Below are 20192 nucleotides of genomic sequence, written 5' to 3' on the forward strand. Positions count from 1 at the left end.
TTCAATAGGAAAATATTTTTTTCGTTTTAATCTTGATATTCATATTCAATCTAAGCATTAATCGCTTTAAGATCTATCTATTCATTTATATTATTACTTGTTGTATGTTTTTGCTATGATTGTTTATTTAATTTCTCTTCGTTTTGGGTTTCATTTATTATTTAATAGTAATTTCTGGTCGTGTTTAGTTTCAATTTTAAAAGGTATTTGCATCTGCTGACCTTAAGTTTAAAATGGCCTTTACTTTTCTTTGAAAAACTTTTTTTTCCGAAATTTTATTTTTTTTAAATTAATATTCTAAAGCGATCAGCTTCTAATCCAAGTGAAACCCGGTTTTACATAGGGGAGGTCGAGATTGAACCGGGCATAGGTTGAACCGAACACTCTCGATTACTGAGACACCATTTGATGAAACATTCTACAAAATTGGTATGAGCGCCATCTAATCTTCATGTACCAAGGAAGAATACCTAGTTTTGTTGATTGGTCCTTTCGAAAGTTAAACTGTAAAGACTGCTTTAGGTAGGTGAATTTTTTTTCTGGCAACTTAGACTTTTATCATAGCCTTTGACCAGCCGGAAGTCCATGCGATGGAAGTCCGTGATGGAAGTTCATGAAGACAATTGCTGCTGCAGAAGGACCTGGAAGTAGCGTTGCAAAATTAGTGGTTAAACTAGGAGGATTCCATACCCTCACGAGTTTTGTCGGTGCCATTGGATTTTTGATGGATGGATCTGGACCGAAAAAATATTTGAATTGATATATGCTTCCGATACAGTTCCTTATCTTCTAAGCGGTAAGTCTATTTCATGAGCACTGTGGGCCCATACCACTGAAGATGCAGCACTTCACTCGATTCTGATAAAGAAACTTGTAGACGACGATTCAGATACGGAACTTGAATTGAATACCGAAAATGCATTGAATACGGTTGGGCCTAGCGAAATCAATGGCATATATGAGAAAGTAATATTGAGAAAGCATATATGGACGAGCTTCTCTTGAACATATCTCCCAGTTTTCAAGTCATATGAAATTCAAGTCTTCTCTGTCAGCTCTTAAATCAGAGAAAAGCCACGAGACTGAAATAGGAAAAGTGTGGATGCAGTTAATGGATATGGATGCCATTTTTCGAAATTTCTTTAAAGCTGAACGTACAGGCCATTATAAACTTCATTTGCAAACAGTTTCCGACATGCTACCTTACTTCGCAGCAACTGGCCACAACAACTACGAGAAGTATGCAAGGCTGTACCTACAGCAGATGAACAGACTTGAAAATATAAATCCAACACTTTTCCAGTCTTTCGAAAAAGGCTTGCACGTTGTGAGTAGATCGAACAGATTTTGACGGTTTATCCATGGAATTGGTTATAGAACAAGAACTGATGAGAAGTCTGAAAGCGGCAACCGGATCGACTAGAGGTAGAGGAATGACGGAGGTACAGAGACTTCACGGGGAAATGAGACGTTCAGCCTGTGCTCACGTTAATCTTCTGATACAAGAATTGAGGGATGTTTCTCATCACATAAGCGACCAACACAAATAGTCTGGTATTTCAAAGCAGTAGAGGGACTGCAAAGACACACAAATAGTTATTAACTTTTGTCGAGCAGTTGTTTCTTTTCGAGGATTATCCACTATCACTTCGAAGTCTTGTTACTGGCATGACTGCTGCAGAAAAAATGAACGCCAACAAAGAAGTGAAAGTCGGGAAGACGATTCTAGACGGAATGGTAGGGAAATTTCTGAAGGAGCATTCGTTCAAACGGCAGTCCTTATAATGGCAAAGCAAAAACTGGGGAAAAAATCCCCCGTTTAGACCCTTCATTGCTGTTTCAGTGTCTTCTAACTGTATCCAAAAGACTGAAAATGGAGGAGAAATCTTCATTTGAATATGAACTTTGCTCCTATCCTGTGTTGCCCATGGATGATTGTGGCACGTTCCGAAAGACAATAAACCAGAGCTAGCAAAGCTATCAAACGATTTTCAGAAATTGATACTATTGAGGAAAATCTTAGTCTGTCTTGCACCTAGGTCTTAGACGGGCACGCTTTGCTTTACAGGATTCTATGGACGAAGAATGAAACATACTCAGAAAAATTAGACCGATAGTGGAAAAACATTTCGGCCAAATATCCAGACGTCATTTATTGTCTTTGATAGCTACGACATCGCTGCTTCGACAAAAAATATGACTCATCTTAAGAGAAACCGTGTCACTGGACGGAGAGTACTGTTTAGCCCAGGATTGAGACTGACCGCCAAAAAGTACATTTCGTTAATGTACTTTCTGATTATTTACGAGGCAAAGTTCTGAGAACCCTCCAAGCTAAAGTTGATGCTGACTTGCTTATTGCGCTTACAGCGGATGAGTGTTCGAAGACTTACGACCTTGTGTCGAGTATTTTAATTGATAAACTTGTCAACGAGTTCAATATTGATCCCTTACTGGTGAAATTAGCTGCCTCCTTATTAACAAATAGATCGCAAGTTGTCAAAGACCAACATCGTTATTCTAATCCTCTACCTATTAACACTGTCAGGCCACAAGGGATTTTCGTAATACCCTTCTTTTGTCAGTAATGATTAGCAATATTACACAAGACTTTTATGGATAATGGAAGGTTGGTGACGACATAACAACGGTTACTAATGGCTTTAGACACCTTACAAGCGATCCTTAGAGCATCCTTAATGAAATTAGAGACGAGGCCTTAGACTTAGACATGACAGTAAACCCCTCTAAGTCCATGATAATGCCGATTTGTTTCCTCAAATCCTCGCCCTGTTTTCTTAATTCTATCCCTCCTGAAATTTCTGTGTCCTCATTTAAACTACTTGGCGTCACACTTTCTTCAAATTTAAAGTGGGATATCCACGTTAAAGACATCATCCGTAGAGCTAATGTGTCTATCGGCCTCCTTAATCTCCTAAATAAATTCAGAGTCCCCCCTACCCACTCCTTAAGAATTTACACGTCTTTTGTCCGCCCGCATCTAGAATATGCTTGTCCAGTTTGGCACCCTGGTATCTCTCGCGAAGAATTGGAAAAAAATCAAATCAATTCAAAAAAGGGCCTTGCGAATAATTTTCAAAGAAGGCAAGGTGCCGTACTCTGTGCTCCTAAAAAAAGCTAGTCTGAAAACCCTGGAGCAAAGGAGGGTTTCGTTGTTCCTCCGTTTTTCAAAAAATGCCATAACGAACCCTCGGACGGCAAGTATTTTCCTCAAGCGTCACTCCCCATCCAGATTACGGCTGCCTCGAACTGTTTCTGAGCCCATCCCTGCTTTGTCCCCCATTCGCTGCGTTACTTCCAGATACGAAAGAACTTTTATCCCCTTCATTAAAAAAAAAATAAATAAAATATCTCAATAGTTTCTCCCCCCCCCGCTTTTTTGTTTATTAGTTGATGGTACTGCCCAGGTTCTTGCACTCATTTGCTTGCCCCCCCTTGCTTTTTTTTTATCAGTTTCTATTGTTTTTAACTCTTTTATTGATTTATTGTAGTTGAATTATTGACATTTTCTTAGTATCCCTTTTAATTTAAATGCATTTATGTCTCGCTCTAAGTTTAGTTTGACCAGTTTTTAATGTATTTATGTCTAGCTCTAACTTTAGTTTGACCAGTTTTTATCTTTTTAATTGACTTTTTACAGTTTTAATTATTGACTTTTAAATGATTGTTCATTATGGTTTTCTCTATTTTGTTGTTGTTCTTAGCATTTTTAGTGTAACCATTTATATTGTCGACTCCAAAGTCCGAATTCGGCCCTTTGTGGGCTTGTGATAGCGATTTTTTTAAAATAAGTATCTTATCTTATCTAATTATAGTTATCACGGCACTGTAGTAATCGATGATGATACCGACTTGTCGGTGTTGTTACTTTATCATTGTATCCCTGAGCACCATAAGATCTACCTGCCCAGTGAGTCCAAGGCAGTAACTTCAGGTGCAACCTGGGACATCGAAGCCATTGTTAATAAAATTTGAACTGATATCTGCAAATTGCTTCCTTTTGCTCACGCAACTCCTGGCTGCAACACAACTTCCCGTCTACAAGGACTTGGCAAAGGATTGCGCTTAAACGGCTGAGAGACAACGGACAGTTTAGGGAAAATGCTTCAAGGTTTTCTTGAATTGATGCTTCGAAAGAAGAGACTAAAGCAGCGGAAGGGGCTGCACTTTCTATGGGTGGAAAATCCTACTGACAATCCTGACAGTTACCGACACCAGGTCTTTCAGCAGATAGTAGCAACTTCTAAAACTCTCGTCCATCCTCGAGATCTATCTCCTACTTCAGTAGCAGCGAAATCTCTTTGCTTGCGAACCTATCTTCAAGTACATGGTGGGATTGGGCTTCAGAGCCCTGCCCTTTATTCTGAGAACTGGGGATGGAGACGCCACAATGGCATGGTGTACTTTATCCTCAAAGATCTTCCAGCGGCATCAAAGAAAATTCTCACTGTCATGAAGTGTGGCTGTAAAGGATCCTGTGATAGTGACGGGTGTAGCTCTCATCGAAATGAAATCGAATACAACATTGCTCACAAATCTCGAAAAGGAACTAGGTTCTCTAATCCTCAAGTTCGAATCAAAGATGAAGAAGACATGTGATTAACTAAATAAATATGACAAATATCTTGCAATTTCAAATTATCTGTGGTTTTTTGTTCGAATTAAAACATATGATTTAGCTAGTTGTGAGAAGTTGCTTATTGGATTCTAAGAATTTGGGGCGGTCACGTTTTGGGTGGGGAATGGGGAGGTGGGGCTAAATTGACATGGACACGGCTTCTTTTCAGCATTAGCAGTCCAATTTCTTTCTCTTGATTTATGAGCGGGAGGGTAGAGAACTGAACAAGTGTTCAAAACAAAAATAAAGTGCATATTCGTGATCTACGTACCAGATTTCACTATTATCGATTTTCTATACGTGCAAATTAAGTTGTTTTTAAAAAGTCATTATTTTAGAAGAAAAGACAATAAACGGCCAATATCGTCTGATTTTGGCTGATTTTTTAAATGTCATTATGTTTTTCGGTTCGAACATCACCAAAATAACTGTTGCAATTTGTTTGAGGTTAAACCTTAGATTGACTTAGAAGTGAAACACAGTTTTAAAACAAATTTCTAGGCTTGCCGTTTATTGTTACTCGATGGGCTTTTGGCACACTTTTAGCAAAAATTGTCATTTTGACCCCAAAAATTTCAGAAAACGCTACTTAACTGCGGCACAATCTTTTTTGATACTTAAAACAGCACTAAAGGAATTGTCTATTTCCTTTCTAATGACCCTTCTTCCGATATTCTAGAACCATTGGTTCAATGTAATCACTCCTGGAGAATAAAAAAAAAAAAAAAAAAAAAAAAACAAATATACACACTGCCGTGATCATTCTTCTCGGAAAAATACAAAATTTTTGCATGAAGACATGAAGCCTCTACAACAGGGTTCTAAAATATACTGAATTATTGTAATTTTAATCAAGATTGCTCACCCCTTTCTGGATTTTCCCCTGATTTTTGAAAAACTAGGGAAATTTGCCGAAACCTGTAACAATTGGTGTGTAGTTTTAAATTTAATGAATTTTGAAAATGTAAAATAACCATCAAAATCTGACTCTTGATGAATTGTTATCGAAAGCATTTTTAGAGTTTCGGTTACTATTGGCACGATTTGCTCCTTATTTACTGTCTGTTACCACGGACTATTTGATTTATAATTCAATTGAAAAAAATCTAAAAATCTGAAAAACCCATGAATAATTTGAACAAATGTTCATTGCTTCACCCTAAGCTTTAGTGCTATACAAGACAAAAAATAAAGACAAAAAGGACAAAAAAAAGGAAAAAAAGAAACAACAACAGTAAATAAAACACTTTTAAAACAACAAGTTAGTAGCGATATTTGAAAACGAAAATAATTTTAATTTACGTGATATAAGAAGTTGAATTTGAAATGAAGGGAATTGTTACAAATAAGGGAGCAAAATAAAACGAAAAAAAAACTACTTTAATTCTGGAAGTCATAGTTAACACAAGCTGTATCATTTGTACTTTACTGAAAACTAAACAGATTACTGGTAATACAGGTAGCTGAACGTTTTGCAATTTCTGTGAGCCTAATGATTTATTCGTATTTCTCTGCGACTTGGAGAAAAAGATGGACATAGCTGAAAACTTGTCTTATTCCTTACAACACAAAATGTTTACAGATATATATATCTGTAATATCTTGAGGTTTTTCAACTTGAGGGTTCAAGAATAGATTTGAAAATTAATGTCAAGAAGACTAAGTCGGTAAGTCTAGAAATAAGTAACGATGAAAAGGTAACGTTGAGTAACAAAAAGATCAATCAAGTGGACAACTCCACTTACCTAGGTAGCATTATTAGTAAAGCCAGTGGGTACAATGAAGATGTTAAAAATAGAATAGCGAAGGCTCAGGGTGTTTTTTCACAGTTGAGAAATGTTTGGATAATATGAAGAAAATTCTGATAACCAGGATTAGAACATTGGAAGCTACAGTGATGACAGTGGTCAAGTATGGTTCTGAAGCACAGACAGTAAGGAAAACGGAGGAAGATTTGCTAGATATTTCTAGAGAAATTGCTTACGGATTGTTTTCAGTACCTGACTGACTGATCGTATCTCAAACAGTAGACTGTACGAAAAGTGTGGTTCAATCCCGCTTTCTAGTACTATAATGAGAGAAAGGTTGAGATGCCCAGGGTACGGTCTGCGAATGAAAGATGACAGATTGTCAAAGATTATCCTTTTTGGCAAACCATCTATGACTGAACAAAAAGCAGATCGTCCTCGGTTTGGATGGGAGAACATCGTAGGGAAAGATTTAGGGGAAATGGGAACATCCGGGGAGGTTGTAAAGAGGAAGGCTGTGAATAGAATGGAATAGGGGGGGGGAGCCTGTATAGCATCTTGGCCTCATGCGGTTTGGTGCTGCAGTGAGTTATTTAGTAGCAGCAGTAGTACAGATCATAAAATTTGCGCTTTTCTTTAAGGAAAACTACTCAAACACAAGACTTAATTGGAGTTAGGAAATTTGGACCTTAAAAGGGGCTCTTTGATATATCTGGCACCTCCCCCGTCAACATATTGACCTAGCTGTCTTCCTCCTTAATAGCTTATGCGCACTTATACATCACCCTGTATAATTTTATGAAATATCAAGCGATTCAATTTAGTTAGATGAGGATTTAAAATAAATGTCAAAACCGTACAATATATGTCAAAAATAATGTCAAAAAATATGTCAAAAAATAAATGTCAAAACCGTACAATAACCGTGTCTCCGCAATAAGAAAGGAGCTATTATCTCGCAGGCCCTTATTCAGGCTTAGTCTATATGAAGAGAGATGAGAGATTAATTCATTCCCCCCCACACACACACACAAACACCCCTTTCCATATTTATCTGAAGGCTTATGAAAAACAAGACAATTTATTTAATGAAATACACTCTTTTAGGCATCTGCCCTCCCCCCTTCCTGTCTAAACAATGACCCACCGCCATTCCTTTATAATAGCTGCTGTGCAATTAAACATCACTGAACATAACTTTCATAAGTGAATTAAGTTACATAATCAATAATGAAGACAAATCTCTATATTAATTATTTATCTTGTATGGACTGCGTGATTTTATCGGAAACGACTGCACCACGGTGCGCTGTCATATAATTACAAAAAATGTATTTTTTTAAGAAGGTGTCTTGCAAACTATGGGGGGGGGGGCATTTTTTTGTTTTACGTTTTATCCAACGATAGTATAAAAGAAAGTATTTTTCAATCACAATACCAAAAAAGGAATTTTTGAAAATATAGGAGGGGGACAAACAATCAAGAGGGCAATTGCCACTTCTGACTGACTCACCTGATTTCATCATTATCTGCTCTAAATTATTCTATAATATGGGATCCATCAAAAATATATATATTATTGTTATTCTTCGTACTTAATTCATTAAAGATCAACGCACAATTTAACAATTAGTTGGATTAAGCGTTTCCCAAAATTTATTATTACACATGTCAGAATTATTCATAATATCGTTTAGCATGACTTAGCCATAAGACCCAAAGCTTAATAGTTTTATGATCTAAACAGATACTGAGCCATTTTCTTCGCGGGAAGGGATAATAAAAAAACGAATTTTATTTGAAAATTTGAATAAGAAGTGTCCAGAAACTAAAATTTTTTTTTAGATTTCTTGGGAGAGGGGCCATTATGCCCCTCCCCCTCCGCATGAGTCCCTGAATACAAGCGATTGGAAATAGGTGGAAAACAAAAGTATAAAAAGCATTTTAGCATTTATGAAACAACTAAACTGATAAAAAACAACAATAGAGCATATATAACTTTTTAAATATTATTACATACAGTAAATGTATATTATTAAATATATATACAACTATAAACAGTTAATTATTAAATCTTAGCTATAGCAAACTTTAACAATTTGTTACTGTGGAATAACAAAAGTGATGTCGAATACAACAGTCATAATTCAGCTTACCTTAAGTCCCTCTTTGGCACCCTCGCCAAAGTCTAATTTCTCTAATAGAATTGCATCTGATGTGTCGACATCTCCCAAGTGACGACTTAATCTTGGAAAAAAAAAGAGCCGATAAATTGTTGTAAGAAATTTCAGGTTAGCCGAAAGTCCGCCAAAAAAAAAAAGAAACTGTCTAAGATTAAGCCGGGATAATAGCATATGAAGCTTTCAAGGAATATTTAGGCATCTTTTTGTTTTCGGCATTGATTGAACATTTAACAATTGCTTTTTAACTTCAGACTCCAAATACTTTACCCCCCCCCCTTGTGTACAAATGTATAACCCAAATTTTCTCGAGTTTTAGACACAGCTTAAACTTGAGTGAGTGGCGCATAATACACAAGTACCAAAATTTCTTCCCACAACTAAAAAAAAAACTAAAATTAAATTATCAAATTTGGAAAGCCTTATTTTTCATGGTGAGTATTTTCCAGGGGGGGGGGGTGGTATTTTACGGGAGGGGGTATTTTCCGCGGGGGGTATTTTCCGGGGGGATGAGGGTAAACTCCGGCCACCGCTTCTGATACAACACTTGGGCTTGAAAGCTAATATTGAAAAAGGCACTCAAAAGTTAAGCGTGTGTCATAAAGCTTATTTTCATTAAATATATTGACCCCAATAAAGATCTGTATTTTTGGCATTTTTTTTTCTCATAAAGCGAACGAAAAGTGAACGGTTCCATATCAAACAATAACAAAACAATAATAAAAAAAAGAAGCTTCCTGATTTTTACTATAGAATAGCTTTTTTTATGTACAAAAATAGAATTACTGCAATGATTGCTTGCTCTCTTATATAGCTGGTTTACTAGCAAAAAATAAAAATAAAAGCATTTTGCTTGTTAAAACTTAATCAGGGAGATACGGTGAGGAAGGATAGGTTCAAGTCTGAGGCCTTGAAGCCTTGATATTTCTATAGTTAAAGCCGTGGCCTTGAAGATTTCTGCATTTTTTCTACAATATTTTCATTTTCCATAATCCAAATTTGATTGGCCTGTACCCCCTCCTAATGAGCTCCATTTAGATAAAATCCTGCGTCTGTGCCAGGTCGAGAGTATGGTAGCTGTTTCTGTACATCTAACATTACCAAAGAACAATGAAGATAACTCAGAAAAAATCAATTCAGCAAAAATTTACCTCAAAATTTAGTATAAATATCACATTAAATTAATTGATAAATCAATAGAAGGGGTCAAGAAGAAAAATTACCTTACAAAAATTGTTTAACCTTAACGAAGAACTATTCGTCTTAAATAAAGTAGAACAGAATAGAAAGAGAGAAAGAAAAGATAAAGAGAGGAGAGTGAAAAGAAAAAGCGGGGGTGCGGGGGGGGGGGGGGTGATTCCTGATCAAATCGCAAGTTACATATACGAAGCTTGTACAAGGTAAATTTGCAAATTAAAGAGGTAAGTTCTGAAGAAAAAAGACAACAAATAACGTAAGTCATGGCTTTAAAGATATCTTAAGATACCACCCTAAATAGTATTCTTTTCTAAGTACAAGGATCAATAAAACATAGCAAGAGGAACAGAGAGTTGAACTGCGCTACAGTACATAGGCGAACCGAAACACTCTGATGTTTCTCCCAATTTACTCAGTCATTCAAACTCTAGTTTGAATGGAACTTTACACAGTGGCGGATCCAGGGGGAGCGAGGGGGCGCACCCCCTTCCCCCCAGAGTAGTCTAAAGTAGTTTAATTTACTTAGTTAACTCAAGTTTGCGTTAATTAAACTTGCTCTTAACGCAAGTTTATTGTATCAACCTATTTCCCCCCCCCCAATTTTTTTTATCGGATCAATCTATTTTGCTTCCCCCCCCCTGAAAAAAATCCTGGATCCGCCCCTGACCTTACATTAGATCTTAATAACAAGCAAGCCAAATTAACTACATTGACAAAAACTCAAAGGCCATACAAAAATCTACATAAAAAAACAACAAAAAAACAAAACAAAACGAATTGAAGCCATGATAATGGCTAAAAAACTATAGGAAATTTAAATGTATACAAAATAAAATAAATATAACTGTTATACAGACAATAATACTAACATAATTAGTGCAAGAAATATTAAACATACTTAGCCATTCTTATCCAAAGTATATCTTGTTCTTCTTCAATAAGATGAAGGCGAGACTTTTTCCTTGCTGGCTCTGTAGATGATTTCGGCATTTTCGATAAATATTTTTCAATAACTAATGACCCAAGCATCTCAGTTCCAGCAGCTATTGATGCTACAAAAAAAAAATTTAGTCACAAAGTAAAAAAAATCACTAAATCACAGAATCACAAACTAGGGACTGCTGTCTTTTACAACCCAGTCGTAGGGCGTAATTGGAGACACTAATAAAGAAGCGGCACGAATGGCTTTTTTTTGGCTCTTTTGATGTCCTAATAGGTTTTGAACCATCTAAGCCCTTTAAAAAAACCTAATTAAAGTCTCCATATTTGGCCAGCAGTCAGTGTATTTTTTAGTTGAATTTTAGTCAATCAATCAATCATTCTTTTTCACAGTGGTTAACACACATCATCCATTTATTTCTGCAACTTCACCAACAGTTTTTTTAACACTTCCACGCTGTATAAATATATGTTCTCTAAATATTGGGGGTTACTAAATGCCAAATTAAAAAAAAGGACTTAAAGTACGCAACCAGGATGGAAAATCTTGCCTTCTTTTTACAAAGGGTATTTTTTTTAGGTGTTTTTGCTGGTTTTATGATCCAAGAAAATTCATAATCCAAGCAAGTTCCCTCAATTTGATTGAAAGACTGTGCAAGTTGCTCAGGAATTTCGTTTCTTCGAGTAATTACCATTTCAGAACGGCGAGGTAGTTGAGGCAAGTTGGGTTTCAGAAGAGATTAGGGAGGTATGATTTATATTTATTTCAATGGTAAGTTAACTTATGAGTGTACTGTTTTGCAGAATAATTCTCATTCACGAACTATTGAAATTCTGTTTGTCTCCTCACAAGAGAAAAAAAACACTAAAAGGTAAACTGAAAGCCTTGTAGTTTCATTTAACCTTTGATTTTCATTTAACCCTTAATAAGAAACGTTATATTCCTTTACGTGTAATTTTGAAATTTAAAACCCATAATATATATTTTAACAGAAATTTGTCGTCAATCAAATTCGTTAGTTAATTAATATAATTTTTTGCCAACCAAATTCGTAAGTCAATCAAGCATGAACAAAAGTCCTAATAAGTTTTGAACCATCTAGGCTCTTTATAAAAACCTTATATTTTCATTTAAAATTCAATAGGAAATTTTATATTCCTTTACATTTAGTTTGAAGTTAAAACCCCACAGATAATTTAACAGTAATTTGCCGTCAATAAAATTCGTCAGTTAATTAATATAATTTTTTGCCAACCAAATTCGTAAGTCAATCAAGCATGAACAAAATTCCTAATAAGCTTTGGACCATCTAAATCCATTTCAAAACCTTGTATTTTAATTTAACCCTTAATAAGAAATGTTATATTCCTTTACATTCAATTTGAAGTTTTAGCCCCATAAATAGTTTAACATCAATATTTCATCAATCAAATTCACCAGTCAATCAATTCATTTTTACCTACCAAATTCGGAAGTCAAACAAACATGGAAAAAAAAAAGTCCTAATAAGTTTTGAGCCATCTAGGCCCTTAATGAAAACCTTTTATTTTCATTTAAAATTTAATAGGAATTTTTATATTCCTTTACATTTAATTTGAAGTTAAAACCCCACAGATAATTTAACAGTAATTTGCCGTCAATCAAATTCGTTAGTTAATTAATATAATTTTTTGCCAACCAAATTCGTAAGTCAATCAAGCATGAACAAAAGTCCTAATAAGTTTTGAACCATCTCGGCCCTTTATAAAAACCTTTTATTTTAATTTAAAATTTAATAATTCGTTAGTCACTTAATATAATTTTTCGCCAACTAAATTCGTAAGTCAATCAAGCATGAACAAAAGTCCTAATAAGTTTTGGACCATCTAAATCCTTTTCAAAACCTTGTATTTTAATTTAACCCTTAATAAGAAATGTTATATTCATTTACATTCAATTTGAAGTTTTAGCCCCATAAATAGTTTAGCACCAATATTTCACCAATCAAATTCACCAGTCAATCAATTCATTTTTACCTACCAAATTCGGAAGTCAAACAAACATGGAAAAAAAAGTCCTAATAAGTTTTGAACCATCTAGGCCCTTTATGAAAACCTTTTATTTTCATTTAAAATTTAATAGGAATTTTTATATTCCTTTATATTTAATTTGAAGTTAAAACCCCACAGATAATTTAACAGTAATTTGCCGTCAATCAAATTCGTTAGTTAATTAATATAATTTTTTGCCAACCAAATTCGTAAGTCAATCAAGCATGAACAAAAGTCCTAATAAGTTTTGAACCATCTAGGCCCTTTATAAAAACCTTTTATTTTAATTTAAAAATTTAATAATTCGTTAGTCAATTAATATAATTTTTCGCCAACTAAATTCGTAAGTCAATCAAGCATGAACAAAAGTCCTAATAAGTTTTGGACCATCTAAATCCATTTCAAAACCTTGTATTTTAATTTAACCCTTAATAAGAAATGTTATATTCCTTTACATTCAATTTGAAGTTTTAGTCCCATAAATAGTTTAGCATCAATATTTCACCAATCAAATTCACCAGTCAATCAATTCATTTTTGCCTACCAAATTCGGAAGTAAAAAAAAAACATGGAAAAAAAAGTCCTAATAAGTTTTGAACCATCTAGGCCCTTTATAAAAACCTTTTATTTTCATTTAAAATTTAATAGGAAATTTTATATTCCTTTACATTTAATTTGAAGTTAAAACCCCACAGATAATTTAACAGTAATTTGCCGTCAATCAAATTCGTTAGTTAATTAATATAATTTTTTGCCAACCAAATTCGTAAGTCAATCAAGCATGAACAAAAGTCCTAATAAGTTTTGAACCATCTAGGCCCTTTATAAAAACCTTTTATTTTAATTTAAAATTTAATAATTCGTTAGTCAATTAATATAATTTTTCGCCAACTAAATTCGTAAGTCAATCAGGCATTAACAAAAGTCCTAATAAGTTTTGGACCATCTAAATCCTTTTCAAAACCTTGTATTTTAATTTAACCCTTAATAAGAAATGTTATATTCATTTACATTCAATTTGAAGTTTAATCCCCATAGATAGTTTAGCCTCAATATTTCACCAATCAAATTCACCAGTCAATCAATTCATTTTTACCTATCAAATTCGGAAGTAAAAAAAGACATGGAAAAAAAGTCCTAATAAGTTTTGAACCATCTAGGCCCTTTATAAAAACCTTTTATTTTCATTTAAAATTTAATAGGAAATTTTATATTCCTTTACATTTAATTTGAAGTTAAAACCCCACAGATAATTTAACAGTAATTTGCCGTCAATCAAATTCGTTAGTTAATTAATATAATTTTTTGCCAACAAAATTCGTAAGTCAATCAAGCATGAACAAAAGTCCTAATAAGTTTTGGACCATCTAAATCCATTTCAAAACCTTGTATTTTAATTTAACCCTTAATAAGAAATGTTATATTCCTTTACATTCAATTTGAAGTTTTAGCCCATAAATAGTTTAACATCAACATTTCATCAATCAAATTCACCAGTCAATCTATTCATTTTTACCTACCAAATTCGGAAGTAAAAAAAAACATGGAAAAAAAAGTCCTAATAAGTTTTGAACCATCTAGGCCCTTTATAAAAACCTTTTATTTTCATTTAAAATTTAATAGGAATTTTTATATTCCTTTACATTTAATTTGAAGTTAAAACCCCACAGATAATTTAACAGTAATTTGCCGTCAATCAAATTCGTTAGTTAATTAATATAATTTTTTGCCAACCAAATTCGTAAGTCAATCAAGCATGAACAAAAGTCCTAATAAGTTTTGAACCATCTAGGCCCTTTATAAAAACCTTTTATTTTAATTTAAAAATTTAATAATTCGTTAGTCAATTAATATAATTTTTCGCCAACTAAATTCGTAAGTCAATCAAGCATGAACAAAAGTCCTAATAAGTTTTGGACCATCTAAATCCATTTCAAAACCTTGTATTTTAATTTAACCCTTAATAAGAAATGTTATATTCCTTTACATTCAATTTGAAGTTTTAGCCCCATAAATAGTTTAGCATCAATATTTCATCAATCAAATTCACCACTCAATCAATTCATTTTTACCTACCAAATTCGGAAGTAAAAAAAAACATGGAAAAAAAGTCCTAATAAATTTTGAACCATCTAGGCCCTTTACAAAAACCTTTTATTTTCATTTAAAATTTAATAGGAAATTTTATATTCCTTTACATTTAATTTGAAGTTAAAACCCCACAGATAATTTAATAGTAATTTGCCGTCAATCAAATTCGTTAGTTAATTAATATAATTTTTTGCCAACCAAATTCGTAAGTCAATCAAGCATGAACAAAAGTCCTAATAAGTTTTGAACCATCTAGGCCCTTTATAAAAACCTTTTATTTTAATTTAAAATTTAATAATTCGTTAGTCAATTAATATAATTTTTCCCCAACCAAATTCGTAAGTCAATCAAGCATGAACAAAAGTCATAATAAGTTTTGGACCATCTAAATCCATTTCAAAACCTTGTATTTTAATTTAACCCTTAATAAGAAATGTTATATTCCTTTACATTCAATTTGAAGTTTTAGCCCCATAAATAGTTTAGCATCAATATTTCATCAATCAAATTCACCAGTCAATCAATTCATTTTTATCTATCAAATTCGGAAGTAAAAAAAACATGGAAAAAAAGTCCTAATAAGTTTTGAACCATCTAGGCCCTTTATAAAAACCTTTTATTTTCATTTAAAATTTAATAGGAAATTTTATATTCCTTTACATTTAATTTGAAGTTAAAACCCCACAGATAATTTAACAGTAATTTGCCGTCAATCAAATTCGTTAGTTAATTCATATAATTTTTTACCAACCAAATTCGTAAGTCAATCAAGCATGAACAAAAGTCCTAATAAGTTTTGAACCATCTAGGCCCTTTATAAAAACCTTTTATTTTAATTTAAAATTTAATAATTCGTTAGTCAATTAATATAATTTTTCGCCAACTAAATTCGTAAGTCAATCAAGCATGAACAAAAGTCCTAATAAGTTTTGGACCATCTAAATCAATTTCAAAACCTTGTATTTTAATTTAACCCTTAATAAGAAATGTTATATTCCTTTACATTTAATTTTAAGTTTTAGCCCATAAATAGTTTAGCATCAATATTTCATCAATCAAATTCACCAGTCAATCAATTCATTTTTACCTACCAAATTCGGAATTAAAAAAAAAAAAAATGGAAAAAAAGTCCTAATAAGTTTTGAACCATCTAGGCCCTTTATAAAAACCTTTTATTTTCATTTAAAATTTAATAGGAATTTTTATATTCCTTTACATTTAATTTGAAGTTAAAACCCCACAGATAATTTAACAGTAATTTTCCGTCAATCAAATTCGTTAGTTAATTAATATAATTTTTTGGCAACCAAATTCGTAAGTCAATCAAGCATGAACAAAAGTCCTAATAAGTTTTGAACCATCTAGGCCCTTTATAAAAACCTTTTATTTTAATTTAAAATTTAATAATTCGTTAGTCAATTAATATAATTTTTCGCCAACTAAATTCGTAAGTCAATCAAGCATTAACAAAAGTCCTAATAAGTTTTGGACCATCTAAATCCTTTTCAAAACCTTGTATTTTAATTTAACCCTTAATAAGAAATGTTATATTCATTTACATTCAATTTGAAGTTTTAGCCCCATAAATAGTTTAGCATCAATATTTCATCAATCAAATTCACCAGTCAATAAATTCATTTTTACCTACCAAATTCGGAAGTAAAAAAAAAAAAATGGAAAAAAAGTCCTAATAAGTTTTGAACCATCTAGGCCCTTTATAAAAACCTTTTATTTGCATTTAAAATTTAATAGGAATTTTTATATTCCTTTACATTTAATTTGAAGTTAAAACCCCACAGATAATTTAACAGTAATTTGCCGTCAATCAAATTCGTTAGTTAATTAATATAATTTTTTGCCAACCAAATTCGTAAGTCAATCAAGCATGAACAAAAGTCCTAATAAGTTTTGGACCATCTAAATCCATTTCAAAACCTTGTATTTTAATTTAACCCTTAATAAGAAATGTTATATTCCTTTACATTCAATTTGAAGTTTTAGCCCATAAATAGTTTAGCATCAACATTTCATCAATCAAATTCACCAGTCATTCTATTCATTTTTACCTACCAAATTCGGAAGTAAAAAAAAAAACATGGAAAAAAAGTCCTAATAAGTTTTGAACCATCTAGGCCCTTTATAAAAACCTTTTATTTTCATTTAAAATTTAATAGGAAATTTTATATTCCTTTACATTTAATTTGAAGTTAAAACCCCACAGATAATTTAACAGTAATTTGCCGTCAATCAAATTCGTTAGTTAATTAATATAATTTTTTGCCAACCAAATTCGTAAGTCAATCAAGCATGAACAAAAGTCCTAATAAGTTTTGAACCATCTAGGCCCTTTATAAAAACCTTTTATTTTAATTTAAATTTAATAATTCGTTAGTCAATTAATATAATTTTTCGCCAACTAAATTTGTAAGTCAATCAAGCATTAACAAAAGTCCTAATAAGTTTTGGACCATCTAAATCTTTTTCAAAACCTTGTATTTTAATTTAACCCTTAATAAGAAATATTATATTCATTTACATTCAATTTGAAGTTTAATCCCCATAGATAGTTTAGCATCAATATTTCATCAATCAGATTCGCCAGTCAATAACTTCATTTTTACCAACCAAATTCACAAGTCAATCAAATATGGGAAAAAAAAGTCCTAATAAGTTTTGAACCATCTAGGCCCTTTATAAAAACCTTTTATTTTCATTTAAAATTTAATAGGAAACTTTATATTCCTTTACATTTAAATTGAAGTTAAAACCCCACAGATAATTTAACAGTAATTTGCCGTCAATCAAATTCGTTAGTCAATCAAGCATGAAAGAAAAGTCCTAATAAGTTTTGAGCCATCTAAACTCTATAAAAAACCCTTGTTTTTTTCATTTATCCCTTAACGGGAACATTATATTCCTTTACGTTTAATTGAATTGGAATGCCACAAATAGTTTAACGTAAATTTTTAACCAATCAAATCCAACGCTCAATTAATTAATTTTTCGCTAATCAAATTCTTCAGTTGTTCAAGAAAGAAAAGAAGTCCTATTAGGTTTTGAACCATCTAAACAATTTGTGAAATCTTGATTTCGTTTAATCCTTAAATGGAAAACGTTATATTTCTTTAAATTTAATTTCAAGTTAAAACCCAACAAATAGTTGGTTCCAGGGTCGTATCCAGGGTGAGGGGGAAGTTATCCCTGTTTGAAACCCTCCCCCCAAAAGATTTTGCCTGACTCATAGAAAAGTAACAAAAAACTGCAAACAAAATTTTGTTGCGTTTTGTAACGCAACTCATTTTTGAATGATATGTCACATAACGCCTTTCGTATTTCCACAGCCAGATTACCAAAATCTACCTACAATAATCTACTTACAGAATCTACTTAATAATCTACTTACATTTACTACGCAGAAATCCCTCCTCGGACAATGATTTCTTTGATGCTTAGCAAAACTCATGTAGCAGGTCAAAGAAAAGAAATGGAAAATTTTTTCATATTTCTCATATTATAGCCTCACGTGCTAGATTTTTCAGAGCCCTGTGTCATATCGATTTGCGGGGTCCCAATGGCTATTTCTACAAACCTTTGAATCGCATTTATTTCATTCATTCAATTAAACCCGTGTAAGTGTTTTTGTGGTTTCAAATGTGTTTGGCCATGTATCATGAGGTGTCATTCTGTGCAGTATTTCCACGCTGCACACAGATGGCAGAGCATTTAGACGGCCATGCATTTTTAGGTTATGACTACTGTTGGAACCCTTGGTCCCAGTTTTTTCAGATAAATGTCCCTCCCCGATTCATTTCTTTTGGCCCCTTAATTATTTTCCTTCCTTAAGTAATAAATATTAATTTTCCTGTTATTTTTGACGCCATTTTGGGTCCTCTTAACTGCATACGTGCTTAATAGACCACGAGGTGAAGAATTGCGCAGTTAAGGAGGTCGGCCAGTAAATTAATAAGTCCAAGGATTGGCTGGAAAGATTCATTTACCACCCTCATAACCCCCGCCGCAGCACGCGGCTAGCGGGCTGGGAGGAAGAGTCCTTTTTTTAGTTAGTTCTTTTATACAACGTGTTGTGAATACAGTAAGGTTTTTTTATGTACTCTTTTAACTTTTCAGCTTAGGTCGAAACTAAAGAGATAGTTAGAAAATCTTATCGGTAAACTTTGGCTTTAAATGCGGCATAGACCATCCGATCACGTTAGTATACAGAACCGTTGGAGTAACCGCGGAAATCCCACTAATTTGGGGCCAAAGAGGGATCTTCTCCCTCCAGTAAGTGGCATAGCAACTCTTTGCGCCATTTTTGCCTTTAAAAGTAGTGACCCCCGCACGTTAAGCATCCAATAAGTGTTGGCAGCCTACACCCATAATAAATGGTGGCAGCCACACACCCCCCTCCAATAGCTACACTTAAATGCACAACCCCTGGTGACGCAGAGCCCTGTACAGCCACGGAGGTCACATATGCCTAACGCTGCCTCCGCTATAGCCTCTAATATCCACTAAAATGGCAATTTCCCTCTAAGAATTTTAACAAATTTATAATGTTCAACCAAAAATATTTAACAAATAATTTAGCTCCCAAGAGGACTAAATCGCACCAATCCTGGACAGTAGCTAAGTTTAGCAGCAATCCGAATTGGTCACACCCGCCTCCAAAATGTGGTCGCGCCCGAGATCCAATTATTTACCATAAATTAAAGCGCCAATTGAAAAATTTTGGTTGCTCTTTTTCCCAAACAAGAATAAGCGTCTACTAATTCTAGTATTTAGAGCATTCTTTCTACCTTGAATGAAGCACAACTAGAGCAGGTAAAAAAATAAGTTAAAAATAAAGCCATACCATCAACTACGTCACTCGAGGGAACTGAGATATTGCCGTCAGCTGCAATTGTCACTTCTAAAATAGTCCCAATAAAGTGCGGATTAAATTCTGTACTGCTCTTTATTGCTCTCATAAATATGTTACTTGCACGAGAGTCAAAGCTTGGAATGTCTTCTTGACGAATTGATTTGAGGAGCAGTACTAACACATCCCTGCTAAGGTCTGCATCAAGCTGAAAAAAAAACATGAACACTAACCACTTTATGAACACTTTTATCTGTCTTGCGGGTCATTTTAAACTAGGAAAATCACAGTGCTACCCTTAAGAAAAAAAGAACAAAAAAACCTTCACAGTTGTGAGTCGTATGGCTAGGGCACGTTCTGCAGAGGAAGCATGATAGATTACCAAAGATTGTCTTTTTCGGCCAATCGTCTAGGGCTAAATGGAAAAAGGTCGTCCGTGGTTGGGGTGGGAGGATTTCTTATAGGAAGATTTAAGGCAAATGGGAATTTTCTGTGAGGGTGTAAAG

At 33.3% G+C, this 20192-nt stretch overlaps 1 protein-coding gene across 1 annotated transcript in view; it reads right to left on the reverse strand.

Moving 5' to 3' along the window:
• Positions 1-20192, reverse strand: part of LOC148956224 (DNA-dependent protein kinase catalytic subunit-like) — a 495889-nt gene that overhangs the window by 83260 nt on the left and 392437 nt on the right. Inside the window, exons 39-41 of the mRNA XM_089099625.1 lie at positions 19681-19894; positions 10663-10816; positions 8544-8634 (exon numbers count right to left, since the gene is read on the reverse strand). Coding sequence (XP_088955751.1) covers positions 8544-8634; positions 10663-10816; positions 19681-19894 — 459 coding nt within the window. The remainder of the gene's footprint in view (positions 1-8543; positions 8635-10662; positions 10817-19680; positions 19895-20192) is intronic.

This window comes from Artemia sp. Qi Xiang Cuo, chromosome 1, assembly GCF_049724085.1.
Source record: "Artemia sp. Qi Xiang Cuo chromosome 1, ASM4972408v1, whole genome shotgun sequence".
In the NCBI taxonomy this organism is placed as follows: Eukaryota; Metazoa; Arthropoda; class Branchiopoda; order Anostraca; family Artemiidae; genus Artemia; species Artemia sp. Qi Xiang Cuo.